The 17,841-nt window shown below is 46.1% G+C and overlaps 1 protein-coding gene across 5 annotated transcripts; it reads left to right on the top strand.

The window, feature by feature from the left end:
- The first annotated feature begins 369 nt into the window (after positions 1-369).
- On the top strand, positions 370-17,539 carry DHX58 (DExH-box helicase 58). Of its 5 annotated transcripts, none has more exons than XM_069067678.1 (13): positions 370-527; positions 835-1,010; positions 2,672-2,873; positions 3,170-3,360; positions 10,278-10,394; positions 12,457-12,595; positions 12,714-12,905; positions 13,264-13,520; positions 13,951-14,100; positions 14,744-14,905; positions 15,949-16,139; positions 16,392-16,488; positions 17,174-17,539. In XM_069067678.1, the coding sequence occupies exons 2-13, from the start codon at positions 843-845 to the stop codon at positions 17,345-17,347; spliced, it is 2,040 nt and encodes a 679-aa protein (XP_068923779.1). In that variant the 5' UTR covers positions 370-527; positions 835-842; the 3' UTR covers positions 17,348-17,539. The 5 variants fall into 5 exon arrangements, with proteins under 5 accessions (XP_068923779.1, XP_068923780.1, XP_068923781.1 ...); XM_069067679.1 differs by having other exon boundaries at positions 371-527; positions 12,457-12,583; XM_069067680.1 differs by lacking the exon at positions 13,951-14,100 and having other exon boundaries at positions 371-527.
- Positions 17,540-17,841: the final 302 nt, after the last annotated feature.

Raw genomic sequence — 17,841 nt, forward strand, 5'->3', positions numbered from 1 at the left:
CTGGGCAGTGGGAGACCTCGGAAGCTCAGCTTTTTTTTATTTATGGATCGGGCACAGGTGTTGGGGATTTCTTTGCAGGAAAAGCTGAGTTGATAATGGGGAATGGTTCCCAGGTTAGCAGATACCTTTACCTTAGCTCGGCTTGAGTAGTAAGGGATAGGGTACTGAGGTCAGCCACTTGTCCCTAGGAAAGGGCAATGTGAGGCCCAGAGAGAGGTTGGGGGTGAGTCTAGTACTCCTGAAGCTTGGGGTCCTCCAGATCCCTCCTTTCCTAGTCCACTGGACCAGGAACAAGCTTGACAAGATTGGCCCTCCCTTTCACAAGGCTCCAACCAATGAATGGCTAGCCAGCTCCTCCCTATTGCTGAGTTTCACTTTTAAGTTTCATTTCCTGAGCCAAGAGGAGTGGGGCTGGAGGCATAAGACAGCTGACTGTCTTTTAGAAGCTCAGGCAGTGGACTGGGAGGAACTTGTGCCAAGGCCAGGGAACACTCCTTCAGAACAGAATCCAGAATCCCAACTCCCAGGTCTGTATTCTGTCCCTGACCCTTAGCCCCATTCCCCATAGTGTGTCCTGTGCAGTTCTGGGCTGAAGCAATGCCCCAGTGCAGGGTGGGGGTGGCTTTAAAGGATAGCTGTACATCTTCACCAAGTAAACTGGTTTCCCTGGTACCCTTTCCTCTAACCTGGCTGGAGACTGGAGTGGAGAAGGAGGCAGGGGAGTCCAGAGGGATGAGGGCTGGGGGGGGGGGGGGGAGGGGCGCGGTACTAGGGATACATTAAGTAAAGTGAGATGGAGAGTCAGGTCTATCTCCCCACTTTCCCTCACCTAAGCCCTAGGAATGGAGCTCCGGCCCTATCAGTGGGAAGTGATCCTTCCTGCCCTGGAGGGCAAGAACATCATCATTTGGCTGCCTACAGGCTCGGGGAAGACCAGAGCTGCTGCTTATGTGGCTAAGAGGCATCTGAACATGGTGCATGGGGCTAAAGTGGCCGTACTGGTCAACAAGGTGACACCCTGTAGGACCTTCAACCCATCCTGGTTCTCTTATCTGGAGTCTCACACTCCTTGGGCTTTCATTCAGAAGTTCTGTGCCCTAAATCTAACTCTGGTACCCTGCATTATAGGCCAGAAATTTAACTACCCTATAGATTTAAGTGCCATCTATATAACTTTGGAGCCCTAGGTCCTGGTATTTTACTTATCTAACAAAGATTTATTGGGTGCCCATTGTATGGAAGGGCCTATGCTAGGTGTGGTACTTGAATCTGGCAAGGAGATGAGTGGGCTATCCATTTTCCGGCCTTCCCACTGCTGTATTCCCTATCTCCATGTGTTCCAGGTGGCACTGTGGTTATAGAACTGGATGCAGAGGCAGAAAGACCCTGGTTCAAATTTTGCCTCAGAGACTTCCTAACATGTGACCCAGGGCATATCACTTAATCTCTGCAGCAGCCTCAGTTTCCTCATCTGTAAAATGGAGCTCATAATAGCGTCACCTCTTTGTTGTGAGGATCAAATGAGATTTTTAAAATAATACTTTATTACATAATAAAATTCAATAGATTTAAATTTTGCAAAGATAGGGGGCGGCTAGGTGGCACAGTGAATAGAGCGCTGGCCCTGGAGTCAGGAGGTCCTGAGTTCAAATTCAGCCTTAGACACTTAACACACACACACACAAAAGAAAACTAGCCGTGTGACCTTGGGCAAGTCACTTAACCCCAACTGCCCTTCAAAAAGCAAAAAAATTTAAAATAAAATAAAAATAAATTTTGCAAGGATAACACTTTGCAAACCTAAGCACTATATAAATATTAGTATTTTTACTACTGCTGCTACTACAACTACAGCTGCTGCTGCTACTACTGCTACTAGTACTACTAGTACTAGTATTGCTACTAGTAGTATTAGTATTACTACTGCTGCTACTATTACCACTGTTGCTATTACTGTTAATACTGCTACCACTACCACCACCACTATTACTACTACAATTACTACTACTGCTGCTGCTATTACTATCGCTACTATTACTACTAGTACTGTTAGTATTACTACCACTGCTATTACTACCACCCCTACTATTACTGTTATTGCTATTACTACTACTACTGCTGCCACTATCACTACCACCACCACCACCACCACTACTATTACTATTATTACTACAACTGCTGTTATTGCTGCTGCTATTACCACTAGTACTACTACTAGTATTATTGCTGCTGCTACTATTACTACCACCACTACAATTACTACTACTGCTATTGCTATTACTACTATTGCTATTGCTATTACTACTACTGCTGCCACTACTACTACTACTACTACTACATAGCTATTATGTCCCACCCATTTTCTTTGAGGGACTTTGTAGTATAATGGAGTCAAAAGACCTGGGTTTGAGTCCTAGCTCCCTTACTGGGTGATCTTTAGCAAATCACTTGACTAGGTCTCAGTTTCTAAGTCTGTAAAGTGTGAATCAATATCTGCACAGCCTACCTCACATTGGGAGCCTCAGGAAAGCCCTTTGTAATCCCTGGAGCACTATGGAAATGTGTTTTTATTACTCCTGTGGCCCACCTCACCCTCCCATCCCCAATTTTCCCAATTTTCCTGCTCCTATCTCCAAGTCCTTCCTATCTTTGTACCTTCCACACTCCCAAGGTGCACCTGGTGACCCAGCACAAGGAAGAATTCAGTCAGATGCTGGGCCCCAAGTGGAATATTGTCACAATGAGTGGGGATAGTGGGGCCAGAGCTGGCTTTGGATACATGACCCACAGAAGTGACCTTGTCATCTGCACAGCTGAGCTGCTTCGCCTGGCCCTGATCAGTACTGAGGAAGAGGAGCATGTGGAGCTCAGCGGTCAGTGAGAAGGGGGATGAAAGATGGTTGACAGGTGGGACGGGAGGACAGAAAGAGTTTGATATACTTCTGATTGGTTGACTTTTACAATGAAACCACTCCTCTCCTTCCATCCCTCAGGAAGCTAATGTTCCTTATAGGCAGAAGGGCCCCCTCTGTGCCCTTCCTATCTCATTTCTCTAGGGTTAAGCCTCCCCTAATCCACATTGTTTTCCTCTTCTCAGCTGACCACTTCCCTAATCTCTTTCCTCCTCTCATACATTCCCTCTGACATCCTTCCCTAACCCCTATTTCAGCCTTCTCCCTCCTGATAGTAGATGAATGTCACCATACCCAAAAGGATTCTGTCTACAATGTCATTTTGAGCCACTACCTGGAAAGAAAACTGCAGGGGTCCAGGAACCTGCCCCAAGTACTAGGTCTCACAGCTTCTCCTGGAACTGGGGGAGCCTCTACCCTGGAAGAGGCCAAAAAACACATCCTACAGGTCAGTCTGCAGGGAAATCCTTCAAAGATGCTCCCTTTAACACTGCCCCCTGAAAGTGTCATCCCTAAATATTCTAGTCCCTCCCTTCAAGATCTGTCTATCCTTTTGGACTCCTTGACCTGGGACCCATCCACTGAAATTTCCCTAAAGCCTTTTCTTCCCACAGTCACCCTGCCAGCCACGTCAATGCACCCTCTCCTCTAAGGACCCAATCCTAATCATAATTGTTGCCCCTATCTAGCATACTGTAATGGGATTCAGAGACCTCTGTTCAAATCTTAACCCTAATATTTATTAGCTGTGTGACCATGAGCAAATAAATTACCTTCTCTGAACCTTACTTTCCTCATCTGTAAAGTGGTACCTACCACAGAGGACAATGCTCTATAAAATGTGAGTCAATATGACATATTTCAATGGATCAGTGAACTTAAAAACGGTTACTTCTTCCATTCATAGAAACAGATGGGGCATACACACTGAATTGGGTATCTTACCCTATGGGAAAGTAGGGGGAAGGGGATAAGGGGGGGGGTGATAGAAGGGAGGGCAGATTGGGAGAGGGGGTAGTCAGAAGCAGACACTTGTGAAAAAGTGCAGGGTCAAAGGAGAAAATAGAATAAATGGGGAGTGGGATAGGATGGAGGGAAATATAGTTAGTCTTTCACAATATGATTACAATGGAAATGTTCTGCATAACTACACATGTATAACCTATATTGAACTGCTTGTCTTCTCAATGGGGATGTCTCCTCAAGAAAAGAAGGGAAAGAATCTGGAACTCAAAGTTTGAAAAACAAATGTTAAAAAATTGTTTTTACATGCAACCGAGAAATAAGATCTACAGGCAATGGGGTATAGAAATCCATCTTGCCCTACAAGAAAGTAAGGGGGAAGGGGTATAGGGAAGGATAGAAGAGAGGGCAGCCTGGGGGAAGGGGTGATCAGTATGCTTGCCATCTTGGGGTGCAGGGTAGGGGAGACATGGGGAGAAAATTTGGAACTCAAAGTCTTATGGAAATGAATGTTGAAAACTAAAAATAAATAAATAAAAATTTTAAAAAGAGAAAGAAATAGATGGGGCAGCGAGGTGGTGCGGTAGATGTAGCATTGGGCCATTGAATTCAGGAAGACCTGAATTCAAATTTGATATGTGACCCTGACCAAGTCACTTAACCTCTGTCTGCTTCAGTTTCCTTGTCTGTAAAATGGGGATAATAACAGCACCTACCTCCCAGATTGTTGTGAGGATCAGATGAGATAGTAATTGTAAACCACTTAGTGCAAAACCTGGCGCACAGTGGTTGCTTTCTAAATGTTAGCTTTTATTACCATTAGAGATGGCATCCCATCCATGACGTCTCTCCCTGGGTCATTCTTTCTCACATCCTCTCTAGTGGAGTAACCCAATGATGGAGGAGCCCTTTGAGTTCTCTTCATGTTGCCCAGACACCAGGACACTAAATGGGGGGTCTAGTTCTCTTCCCTCACTTCCCCAACATACTTGGATGATCCCTCTTCCATCCATCCATGTCCTAGACATGTACTTTATGCCAGGTCTCACATGCAACTCATTATTGGTTCTTTTGCTGCAGCCAATCTACACTAACCATAATTCTCTCAGTTGCCCTTTAGGTCTTTTGTAGATTTGATTTGTGAAACTTAAATAGCTCTGTTGATAGAGCATCAGACTTTTAATCTGAAGGCCCAGGGTTCAATTACCTGTTCCAGCAAGCAGTCTTTTTTTTTTTTTCTTTTTGGAGGGGGAAGGTAGGGCAATTGGGGTTAAGTGACTTGCCAAAGGTCACATGGCTAGTTTTGTGTTAAGTGTCTGATGTTGGATTTTAACTCAGTGTATCAGCAATGCCATATTCACAATGCCTATAGAGATTACAAATATGCCGATATAATTATCCATTACAAAATACGTCATGTTTGCCATATGAGGAAATAAACTAGAAAATTTATTAAGATACCAAAAGACTGAGTCCCAAAACCAGAAAGTGAAAGCCATCAGAGTAGTTATGATATTGGCACAGGTAGATAAAGTAGAAAGCACCCACATTTTCAAGCCTTTAAAACAGAACAGGCTACCTCAGGCAAAGGTCCTCCTCTCCCTACTCACAGCAACCACCCAGCGTCCTGGAAGCGCGCTCCCAGCAGCTCCGGCCCCTGGCAGTCCTCAGCAGGAGTCCTTAGCAGAAAGTCCTTAGCAGTCCTAACTCAAAAAGGGCTTCGCGCTGCCACTGCCTCTGCTGCTGCCGCCGTCACCACCACCGCCAGCCAACATCTGGGTTTCCACATTCTGGGTTTTTCAAAGCCGGGGGACTCTCAACAACGGCTTCCCAGAATTCAGATTAAATCACAGAACACTTCTCAAAGTGAGTCCCAAAACAAAGCTACACATCAGGGCTTATATAGCCTTCTCCTGGCTCAGAGAATGTAACAACCTTATTGACCCACTGGCCAATCAAAAAGTATCTACTGAAAAACAAGCCTCCCTCCCCAGGCTTCTGGTGCACTTTAGCCTAGGGGCAGGGAAGATCTTTAAAATTTACATTCGCATTACACTCAGGTCCTCCTGAATCCAGGGCCAGTATTCTATCTACTGCGCCACCTAGCCACCCAATCTTTCATTTTTGAGGGCAGCTCCGTGGCACCATAGTGCACAGGGTACCAGATCTGGAGTCAAGGAAGACTTATTTTCCTGCATTCAAATCTGGCCTCAAACACTTATTAGTTGTGTGACCCCGAGCAAGTCATTTAACCCTGTTTGCCTCAGTTTCCTTATATTTAAAAAGAGATAGAGAATGAAATGGGAAACTACTCCAGTGTCTTTGCCAAGAATACCCTAAATGGTGTCACAAAGAGTGGGACATGACTAAAAAGACTGAACGAAGTTTTGATTCCTCAGAAATGTGATATAAAGTAGAAAGCATGCTAGATTTAAAATTAGAGGATCCAGGTTCAAATCCTACTTCTGTGTCTTTGACCATGGGCAAGTTACTTTTCTTCTCTGGGCCTTAGTTTCCCCTTCTGTTAAAGGATTGGATTATATGCTCTCTAAGGCCCCTAATTCCCTATCTTCTGACAGCTTTAATCAATGAGATCTTGGATTTCCATGATTCACAGCCCTATGCCATTAGAGTTTTTGTCTTTGTTTTTGCTTTTATCTAAATTTTTGATATCATTTGTATGTTGTTTGTTTGGTTGTTTCAGTCCTACCCAACTCTTCATGACCTTGTTTGGGGTTTTCTTGGCAAAGATAAGTTTACTCTAAGTAAAAAAGTGGTTTACTATTTCTTCTCCATCTCATTTTACAGATGAGGAAATTGAGGCAAACAGGGTTAAGTGACTTGTCCAGGCTCATGCAGCTAGAAAGTGTCAGAGGCCAGATTTGAACTCGGGAAGACAAGTCTTCCTGACTCCAGGCCTTGCACTCTATTTACTGTGCCACCTAGCTGCTCTTTTATTTTGTGGTACATGAACACTCCATGAGTGTGGAACTGAGTCAAAGGCTTTGTAAGTAATCACTAAAGACACTGTCAATGTCATAGCAGTTTTCCAGGCAGCTCGTTTAATAATTACCAGATTGACAAGCAGTTGTTCTTTGCAGCCCTGGGACTTTTTGGCAGACCTTTTATTGTTTTCTAGCAAGCACTTGATAGATTTTTCTTTCATGAGACAAGCTGTGATACTTTTGTGTAAAGTACCTAATTGGGTAATTGGCCTGTATTTGGAGGGATCACTGGTATTCTTGTTATTTAGTAATTATGGGGATGCCCTCTGTTAAGGAAGGTAGAAGAAACTGCTTCATGTTCTGAGGAGAAGTTTCAGCCTCCTGGGAGAATATAGTAATAATTATTAATCCTGATTTATGTCTTTTCTGTCAAAGTATGCTTGTGTTTTGGACTTAGCATTTCTTTTGTGAATAGGAAATATGTACCTGTCCCACACAAAAAAAAAAAAAGTAGAGGAAGCTGGCATAAAGTCCTTTATTAGAAATTCATGCACTGATTTGAAGCATTTGGGCCAATGAGATGGAAATTATCAGGGCCCATTGCTTTCCAGGCTCATGATAGAGTTTATTACCTACCTGCCCTTCATTATATTAATGGAGGGTTTTGAGTTTGATCCAACTTGTGTTTTGATTGGGTTGGAACTCTTGTGTCCATGTAAACAACTAGCAACTTTCCACATCATCTTCAGGGGTTCTCTCTCTCCTCTGGTATTTTTACTTCTCAAACTTCTTTGGTCAAGTTTTCGATTGATGTTGAGTTGTTTGTCTTGTGCTTTTTGCTGCTTTGATTCCTCGTATCACCATCACCTTCCGATTTTTTTTTCCTTTATAAGAAGTTCTTTCCCATCAAAGTTCTTGGCTCTGTTAAATGGTTCAGCATCAGAAAAAGATATGGTTTTACCCCTCTAAAGGACATTAAAGAAGAAGCCTTAACATCTGCTTTGCTGCTGTGTCCTAAAGATCATCTGACTTTGTAGCTGAAACCTTCTTGATGTTTTATTCCCTTCATTAGAATGTGAACTCCTTGAAGGCAAGGACCATCTGACTTTTCTATTCGAATACTTACCGTTTAGCACACTACTTGACACATAGTAAATGATTTTCCATTCATTTAATTGCCAATTAAAGGAATCTGGCATTTTTAATTTGCTTTTTAAACTTAATTTTATTTTTTTCATTGCATAAAAGATAGATACTTCATATGCCTCCCACCTTTTCCTCCTCCCCCCAATTGAAAAGGGAAAAAAAATCAAAGCCCTCGCAATAGATACATATATTCAAGAAAAACTAATTCCTGCATTGGCCATGTCTGAGAAAATGCATGTCTCAGTCTGCATCCTGAGTCCATCTCTGTCAGAGGGTGGGGAGTCTGAGTGCTTTGCTATCATGGTTGGTCACTGTACTGATCAGAGTTTTCCTCTCCTTCTTTATAAAGAGGAAAGGTGTGAGCTCAGCATCATTGCTTCAGGTTTGATGTAATCTCTTCTGCTCTCCTGGCCCTCTTCTCTTTCTTCCACGCAGAGACCAATAACAGGTTCTTAGCCTTCCTTCCCTTTTAGACCTCTCTTCTCCATCTGTCCTCCATAAGGAGAGTTTATTTGGCTCAAAACAAATATCTCTCTTAATCTTTTCTCCCTCTAATTCCCTCTTCTCCCTTTCCCTCCTATTTCCCTATTGAATGAAAAGCATATAGCCAACTGTGTGTATAAAAATCATCATCTTTGTCATTATCATCTTCCTCTCATTTCTTCTTTTAAAGCAGTTGGGGTTAAGTAACTTGCTCAAGGTTACATGGCCAGTTATTTTGTGTGGGTGCCAGGTATCTGAGTCTGGAACCGATGCCGGGTCTCCTGACACCGGGGCTGGCGCTCTACTGCACCACCTGGCCACCCCCTTTTTTTTTTTAAGCAATTGGGGTTAAGTAACTTGCCAAAGGTTACGCGGCCAGTTTTTTTGTGTGTGTGTGGGTGTTAAGTATCTGAGGCCAGAACCAATCTGGGTCCTCCCAACTCTAGGGCCGGCACTCTTACTCACTGTGTCACCTAGCCGCACCCCCTCTCATTTCTTGAATGGCATTTAGACAGAGATAGTCCCAGGACAGATTGTTATCCTGCTCTTGTGATTTAATGTTCTGTGGACAAGATCACTGCTTTTTGTAGTTGAAGAAAAGTCTCAGGACATGAGCTCATCTTCTTAAGGTCTCTGTAAGCATCCCTAGAGCACCTCGGGGAGCAGACAGGATGATGGGGATGCTGTTGTTCTTTATGCTGCTCCCACATCATGATTATACTGCACACATGTATATAATGTTATATACTGCATCTGTATATAATACATATGCATTCATATTAAATAGATATAACATTAAATAGATATAAAAACTATACAGATATTATATATGTATGTGTGTGTATATATATATACATATATGTATGTATCAATATATACACACACACACATTGTTTGCTTCTATGTGCACAAGCTGTTTACCCAACTAAATAAAAATTCCTTCAAACTGTGTTTGTTTGAGGTTTGGAAAGGTCAAAGGTCTTCCCCAGGGTCACCCAGCTAGGAAGTGTCTGAAACAGAATTTGAACCCAGGCCTTCCCAAGTCCAGGTCCAGCATCTTATCCACTCCCCCACAGCACCTCTCTTTGTTTCAGATCATATACATGTGTGCATATATCTCATATGCCATTTGGAAGAAATATAATTTGAAAATTATATAAGCTATCATCGGTGTCATTTGGAAGAGAGAGACACTAGCAGCCGGGAGAAGGAGAGTATATTACTACTATATTACTACTGATCTGTGCCTCGAACAAATTAGGGATTTTAAGAAATGAACATGAGCAGGGAGTGCACTCCAAGCATAGGAAACAGCTTGTACAAAGACATGGAAATTAGAACTGAAATATCCCATGGGAGGTACAGCAAGCAGCTAGCAAGCCAGTTTGACTGGAGCAAACAAAGGGGAGTTGTATGTAATAAGTAAGTTGGAGAAGTTAAAGATGAGTTGCTGTTTACTTGGCTAGAGAGAGTTCCCATGAAGGTGAAGTGGTATTGACAAATCTCCCTGGAAGGTCTGAGCCATAACTAGGGTGGGGTCCAGGGCAGGTTACCTTTCTCCACATGATGGCCCTCCAGTCTGCCATCCCCTTTACTGGCTAGGACTACCATGACCGGGATGTTGTAGTTTTGTTTTTTTCTTTTTGGAGGGGGGAAGGCAGGGCAATTGGGGTTAAGTGACTTGCCCAAGATCACACAGCTAGTAAGTGTTAAGTGTCTGATGTTGGATTTGAACTCAGGTCCTCCTGACTCCAGGGCTGGTGCTCTATTCACTGCACCACCTAGCCAGCCCTTGGTTTTTTGTTTTTTTTTTAATTTCCCCCTCCAGCTCTGTGCCAACCTGGACACCTGTCAAATTGTGTCACCCCAGAAGCACCGAGAAGAATTGGAGGAACAGAGTCCTCAGCCCTATAAGCGTTATGACCTGAGCCAGGAACGGAACCCGGTGTGTGTAGTCGGGGAGCTGGGGAGAAGGAAGGGGAACCACAGGCGGCCCCCAGAGAGGCCAGGACATAGTTCTGTGTATATGTGAACTTCAAAGTCCAGCACTTTCTCCAATACCCTCTTTTTTTTGGCCTTTTGGAGGGCAATTGGGGTTAACTAACTTGCCCAAGGTTACACGGCTAGTTTTTATGTTAAGTGTCTGAGGCCAGAACCAAACCCAGGTCCTCCCGACTCCAGAGCCAGCACTTTACTCATTGTGCCACCTAGCCACCCCCATCCACTACCCTCCCTAGTAGTCTACTACAGTAACTCTTGAAGACTATATATACTAAGTAGCTAAGACCAGAATTAAGGATACTTTGAAATACCAAGACAGTGTTTGCATCAATTGATGGATTTGGTTCTTCTAGAGGTAAGAAGGGCCCAAGGGTATGCTGGAGCCAGGTACTACCACTTAGGAGAACCAATTATATATTCATTTTCAGAATTTACACTTCGGAAATCAGCAATTTTTTATGAATGAGGGCATGAATTGTTGATTTGTTGATTGTCTAGACTTAAGAACATGATGGAGAAAATGTCAGTGACACAATTAAACTTAAAAGTGTGTCCTATATACATTTTTTTCCCCTGGAGAGTCAGTTAAACATTTCCCAGCACACCCTCTGGATACCATGTATTATTAGTACAGGGAATAGTGTCCAGAACCATCACAGACCCTGTAACTATTGATGGCATCTAAAGATTCCATACCTGGAAAATATCTAGAGAACAGCCCCTTTATTATGGTGGAGGACACTGAGCCCCAGAGAAGGTAAGAGGCTTGCCTAGGGGGCTCATGCTGAATTAGTGGTAGAGCCCAGGTTTCCTTACTCCCAACCCTGGGCTCCCTCCCTCCCTCCTTCTCTCTCTGTCTCTCTCTCTCTGTCTCTCTCTCTCTCTCACATACGCACACACACACAGCCTTCCCTCTATTCCTTTTTATTTCTCTGTGTTCCTTTTGAGAGATAGAAACAGAAAGACAGAGGCAGAGGCAAGGAGTGAAAGACAGGGGACAGATAATGAGGACAAAGAGTCATTTATGTTTCACACTCTCCCTCTGCCTCCCCCAACGGGTTAGGGCTGCTTCTATGAAAAGAGACTGGGGGAGCTACTTGGCTACCTCTGTGTCGATATCTTTTGTTTTCCTGTCACTTTCATTTCTGAACATCTCTCTCTCTCTCACTCTCTGCTCTTTCTCTCTTCCCTCTCTCTGTCTCTCCTCTCTCTGTCTCTTCTGTCTCCCCCTCTCCTCTCTCTCCCTCTCTCTCTCTCTCCCTCTCTCTCTGTCTCTTCTCTCTATCTCTCACTGTGTCTGTCCTTCTCTCTGTCTCTCTGCCTTTGTCTCTTCTCTCTGTCTCTGTGTCTCTCCTCTCTTTCTCTTCTCTCTGTCTCTCTCTCTCTCTCTCCCAGAGAACCTGCCATTATTGACAAACACCAAAGGAATAAAGGATGGAAGTGGATAGGAGGAGGGGGTGGAGCAGTTGAGTAAATCGAGCCAGCTCATAGTGCCATGTTCCACGCCCAGAGTTGCCCACTTGTGCAAAGAATGGCTACGTGTGTGTATTGCCTGCCTTTTTTCAATGATAGAATATGAGCTCTTGAGATAGCCATTGTTTCATTTTGTCTGTCTTCCTAGTTCCAGAGCAGTAGATACTATACAGTAGGACTTAATAAACACTGGCCAATTGATTGATGCTAGAAAATCCCATCCTCCATGGCACTTGGGCATTTCTTTTATGTTTTATAGTAGTGGAATCAAGACCTGCCTGTGACCCAAGCTAGCTGTGTGAACCCTAGCAACTCTTTAAAGACTGAGTTTCAGATTAAGTGCTGATCACAATTATTGAATGCCTATATTTGGTTCAATGTGACCTCCTGGGAGGGAGTCAGTTTCTCACAATTCCTCTTTCTTTCATCCCAGTGTGGATGTGTCACTCCCTAGTCTGTAGGTAAGTTTCCCTCTGTGTGTTTTGGGGGATGGGAGCCTCCTCTTACCCCCTTCTGTTCCCCCACCCACCCAGGACCCATTTGGAAACCTGCTGAAGAAGCTCATGGGTGAAATCCAAGACAGACTTGAGATGCCAGAGCTGACCCGGGACTTTGGGAGCCAGAGATACGAGCAGCAGGTGGTGGAGCTGAGCAAGGAAGGTGAGAGAGAAGGTGAGGAGGTTGCAGTGGAGGCCTGGAGGTGGCCGTCTCTGGCCCTGTCAGGGGCTGGAGTGCCTTCTGACCCGGACCTCTCTCTCTCCTTCTGTCCCTTTGGCCTGTGGCCGGCCAGCTGCAGAGCAGGGCCACCTTCAGCGGAGGGTGTTGGCCCTACACCTGCGGCAGTACAACGATGCTCTGCTCATCCATGGCACTGTCCAGGCGGTGGACGCCCTGACCTCCCTGGGGAGCTTCTATGCTGAGGAGCGCCTAATGAAGGTCAGGATCATCCCAGCTGAAGGCTGGCTGCTGCGGCTGTTTGATGGTGAGCTCAGGGATGGGAGCAGGGGGCAGCCTTGCTCTGGACATGGGGCATGGCTACAAGAACATCACAGTCTTTTCAGTCCCCTGGACAGGTTCCCAGAAGCTGGGGGTGGGAGAGACAGGTGATGTGTGCAGGACAGCAGTGCTTCAGGCTTCCATGCTCAGGGACAGTCCCAGACACAAGAAGGACATTCCAGAAATCCCAGGGACTGGTCTGGGAAAGGGCAGGGTCAGAGAGAGTTTATTCTCATGTCCCTATCCTTTCCACCCCATTCTTCTTTACCCTGCTCAGACTGTTTATGCCCCCAGACCCCTCCAGTGGTTCCCCCTGTCTTCTAGCTAGTGTCTTCCTGTCACAGAGCACAAGGAGGAATTAACTTTAGTGGCAAGTGATGCCCGCTTTGAAAACCCAAAGCTGAAGGACCTGGAGAAGATTCTGCAGGAGCAGTTCAGTACCCTTGGACCTTCCCGTGGTATCATATTTACCCGGACACGACAGAGTGCTCACGCTCTTCTCCTCTGGCTCCAGGAGCAGCCCAGACTCAGGCAGCTGGGCATCAGGGCCCAGGTGCTGACTGGGGCAGGCCACAGCAGCCAGACCACCCACATGACTCAGGTGTGCACCTGTGTGTATGTAATGGCAGGGAGCTATGCTGTGAGAGGTGCCATGACCTGATAGGACACTGTGTGAGGGGGAAGGGGCCAGGGTGCCACTGGGAAGAGGAACGGAGCCAGGGAAGAAATCAAGGAAAGGGGAGTGACTGGGGGGGGGGGTACACTGGAGAAAGGGATGGAGCCAGAGGGAGATGAAGAGCACAAGGGGATACTGAGGGAGATGGACAGTAGTGACCAGGGAATACCAGAGGAAAGAAGCAAAGGTTTAGAGGCAACCAGCAGAGCCTGAAGGGGTACTGGGGGAGAGGGATTGGAAATCATATGGGAGTGAACAGATTCAGTTAGAACAGGCCCAGAGGAGCTGAGGATGAGGAGGTGAGGAGGTGAGTGCTCAGAGCTCCCCCTCCCATCCTAAGTCTTCCATCCCCCAGAGAGAGCAGCAGGAGGTGATCCAGAGATTCCGGGCTGGTACCCTGAACCTGTTGGTGGCCACGAGCGTGGCTGAAGAGGGGCTGGACATCCCTCATTGTAATGTGGTAGTGCGCTATGGCCTCCTAACTAATGAAATTTCTATGATTCAGGTACCTTCTTTGTCCTGAGAGAATCCCTTCTCCATTGCCAGCCAGGGCCCACCTTCATGAGATCTGCTCCCTCAAGATACCTCCCAATATCTCCTCTTTGAAATACTCAGACCTCCCCTCCAAAGTTGCCTCTTCTGGGATCCCCCTTCTGCCTGGAATTTTCCTAATTGTCCCTCTCCCCACCCAGGGTTCTTAGGGGCTCTATTACACTGAAGGGGGCACTTCCCTGAGCTGTAATTAGGAATTGTTATGCCCTCTTCAGTTGGGGGTGTGGAGTGTGGGTGGGTTAAGAATATTCCACCTCAAGTATTGTTGTTTTGGGAGTGTGGCTAGCCAGTTCCCCAGAGAGTTTCACCTCTGCCCTCACATCATTGTGGGGCTGGGGGTGGGGACATTCCCTGCCCCACCCCCAATCCCAGGAGGAGACAATGAGGGAAGGCATGCCCTGGTTAAAAAAAAAAAAAAGCTGCAACATCTTGGTCATGGCAGTCGTTGCCAGTAAAGGTAATGACAGTGGAGGGCCACTGTAGGAAAAAGGAACCTGCCCTGGACCCCTCCCTAGTTATGGCTCAGACCTTTTGGGGGGATTTGTCATTCTTGGAGTCCCTTTATCTTGCTCCCAGCTCCCTGACTTCCTCCCCAGGCACGGGGCAGAGCCCGGGCAAGCCAGAGTGTGTACTCATTTGTGGCGAGCCAAGGGAGTCGGGAGCTGCATCGGGAACAGACCAACGAGGCCCTGGAGGCCTTGATGAAACAGGCAGTGTCTGCAATACAGAGAATGGAAGAAATTGATTACAAAGCTGAGGTCAGGACCAGAGAGGGAGGTAACTTAGAGGGAGGGGAGGGAGGGGGGTGACTGAGGAAGCAGATTCAAGTTTGCTATAAGGCAGAGTACTACTCCCATCTGGTTTCTTTTATTCCTTCCCCTTTCTCTGCTTTTCTTGATCACTACTACTGGCCTAAACTTCTAGGGGGAGGCTCCTTTATGTATTAGTCAACAATAGTGTATGATAGAAAGATGATTCCATCTCAGGTTTCATTACCAGAGGAAGAATGTCCAGAATGAGGAAGGTGATTGGCCTGCTGTATTTTGCCCTGGTTCGACCATATCTGGAATAGTGCTTTTCCCATTACTACTAGAATTTTTGCCTCTGTACCCAACCCTCATTCCTCATGCCCCCTTCTTTGCCCCTGCGCCCCTCTTGGCCCCCTGATAAGACCCCTCATGTTTTCCCTCAATCTCCAGCTGGTGCTTTCCATAAGAGTATATAAGAAAGTGCTAGTACTGCTGTTGTCAAGTGATGTCCACTTTGAGAACCCCAATCTGGAGATGCTGGAGTGGATACTCAGGGAATAGGTTCCTACAGGCTAGGGTTCTTGACTTGGAACCCATACACATGAGGACAAACAGGATATCAAAATATAGGAGAAGCAGCGAAGGAATTGGGGAAATTATTCCAAAGAAGAGTAGACTATTGGGGGAAGGAGAACAGGTATGACTGCTGTCTTCAAGTATTTGAAGGGGGAAGAGGGATTAGATTGGTTCTGGTCTAGAAGGCAGAACTTCAACCATTGCAAAGAGGAGATTTCAGCTCTCTGCAAAGAAGACTTCCTAATCATCAGAGCTGTCTGAAAGCAGAATGGACTGTCTCACTAGGTAGTGAAGTCTCCATCATTAGATGGGAAAGAATGAAGGAACAGGAGAGGGGTAGGGGGAAGGGATACTGGGAAGGAGCCAAGTGGGTTTAAGTGATCTGTATACATTGTAAATATACAGGGACACACCCCTGAAGTTAGGGCCCCGTGATGTTGACCCTCACCCTATGTCTCCCCTTTCCTTTACCCCAGATCCTGACACTGCAGCTGGAGGCTGTGAGTCAGCGCAAGGCCCAGGCTGCTAAGAAGATGGGCCAGAGGACAGAGTTCCAAGCAGATACAGTGAAACTTCTCTGTACCAACTGTGCTGAGCCTGTGGGCTATGGCAGTGACCTGCGGAAGGTGGAGGGCACACACCACGTCAATGTGAACCCCAATTTCGTGTGAGACTTTGAGGGGCACTTTGAGGAAGGGGGCTGCCTGGGGATTGAAGGAGCCTGGAAAGAAGTTAGGGATGGGCAAAGATCAAGGGGGTTGAGACTTGGTGGGTCTAGGAAGGTACCAGGGGAGGTGCCAGCCTGGTGATGAAGGAGTAGGTAAGGGGAGCCTAGATCTTAGGAATAAGAGTGTTGTTGGGAGGGGGGGCAGAAGGAAGATAGGAAAGTTGTATTTAACCCACTTGGTTATCTTATCAGCTTCTACTACAAGGCTTCCCTCAAACCTGTGACCATTGACCGAACCTTCAGGGACTGGCAACCTGGAGGTTCCATCAGCTGCAGGAAATGTGGAGAGGTGGGTACAAGGGGGAACTCTACCCAGTAGCTTCTTATGGATTGAGGGAGGGACTATTTCCTCTCTCATCTGTCCTGACTTGGGTAGAAGTTGGAGAATACGGAGGAAGAGAGAATGAGACTATTGAGACAGCTTAGGATCGTGGAAGGGCAGCTAAGTGGCACGGTGAATAGAGTGCTGAACTCATCTGCTTGAGTTCAGATTTGACCTCAAGCACTAGCTGTGTGACCCTCTACAAGTCACTCAACTCTGCTTGCCGCAGTTTCCTCATCCGTAAAATGAACTAGAGAAAGAAATGGCAGGCCACTCCAGCGTCTTTGCCAAGAAAACCCCAAATGGGGTCACACAGAGTCAAATGTGACTGAACAACAGTTTAACTTTAGGATGGTGAAAAGAGATAGGATTTAGACTCAAAGGATGAGGGGCAGCTAGGTGGTGCGGTGGATAGAGCACCAGTTCTGTAGTCAGGAAGACCTGAGTTCAAATCCAGTCTCAGACACTTACTAGCTGTGTCACCCTGTGCAAGTCACTTAATCCTGATTGCCTCAAAAAAAAAAAAAGAATCAAAGAATGAGCTTTGCCACTTACTGTCTGTGCGACCTTGGGAAAGTTACCTAACCTTTGGCCCAGGTTTTCACACACACACACACACACACACACACAATCTGTCCTACTCTGCCCACAGGCATGGGGTCTGGAGATGATCTATAAGTCAGTAAAGCTGCCTGCCCTGAACATTCGGAGTCTGGTGTTAGAGACCCCTGGAGGGCGGCGGAAGGTGAAACAGTGGTCCAAGGTGCCCTTCCAGGTAGCTGACTTGAACTACCTCCAGGACTGCAACTCTCAGCTGACCAAATAAATAAGGGGCTGAAGGTGGCCCCAACTCACCAACCATTGTCTAGTGATCTAGTGAGTCAGGGCTCACCTCCTGCCCAGTGAGGACTGGAGAGAGACAGGAGTGTTATCAATGTGTCTGAATAGCCCTCATTTATCAGCACGAACTCTCCTCTCCCTTTTTTTATTGTGAATAAACAACTGTTTTTTCATTGCAGTTGGACTTCTCTCTCTCTCTCTTGCTGGTGGGGATTTGGGGAGGACTGGGGTTGGGGGAGATGGAGGGAAAGGACAATATGGCGCAGTGGAAAGATGACTGGATTTTGGAGTCAGACAACCTGGGTCAGATCCCACTTCTGCCATCTTCTAGCAGGGTGACCTTGGAAATGTCACTTTCTCCCTCTGGTTCTGTTTCCTTCTCTCCAAAATGAGGAGGGTTGGAAGAGATGATGACTAAGTATCCTTCCAGCTCTAAATCCTATGATGATCTGCAACTGGTTTGGGGAAAAGATTGGGGTA

Source organism: Petaurus breviceps, unplaced genomic scaffold, assembly GCF_028583685.1.
Source record: "Petaurus breviceps papuanus isolate PSGF00001 unplaced genomic scaffold, PetGlider_PUasm1.0 90750, whole genome shotgun sequence".
Taxonomy (NCBI): domain Eukaryota; kingdom Metazoa; phylum Chordata; class Mammalia; order Diprotodontia; family Petauridae; genus Petaurus; species Petaurus breviceps.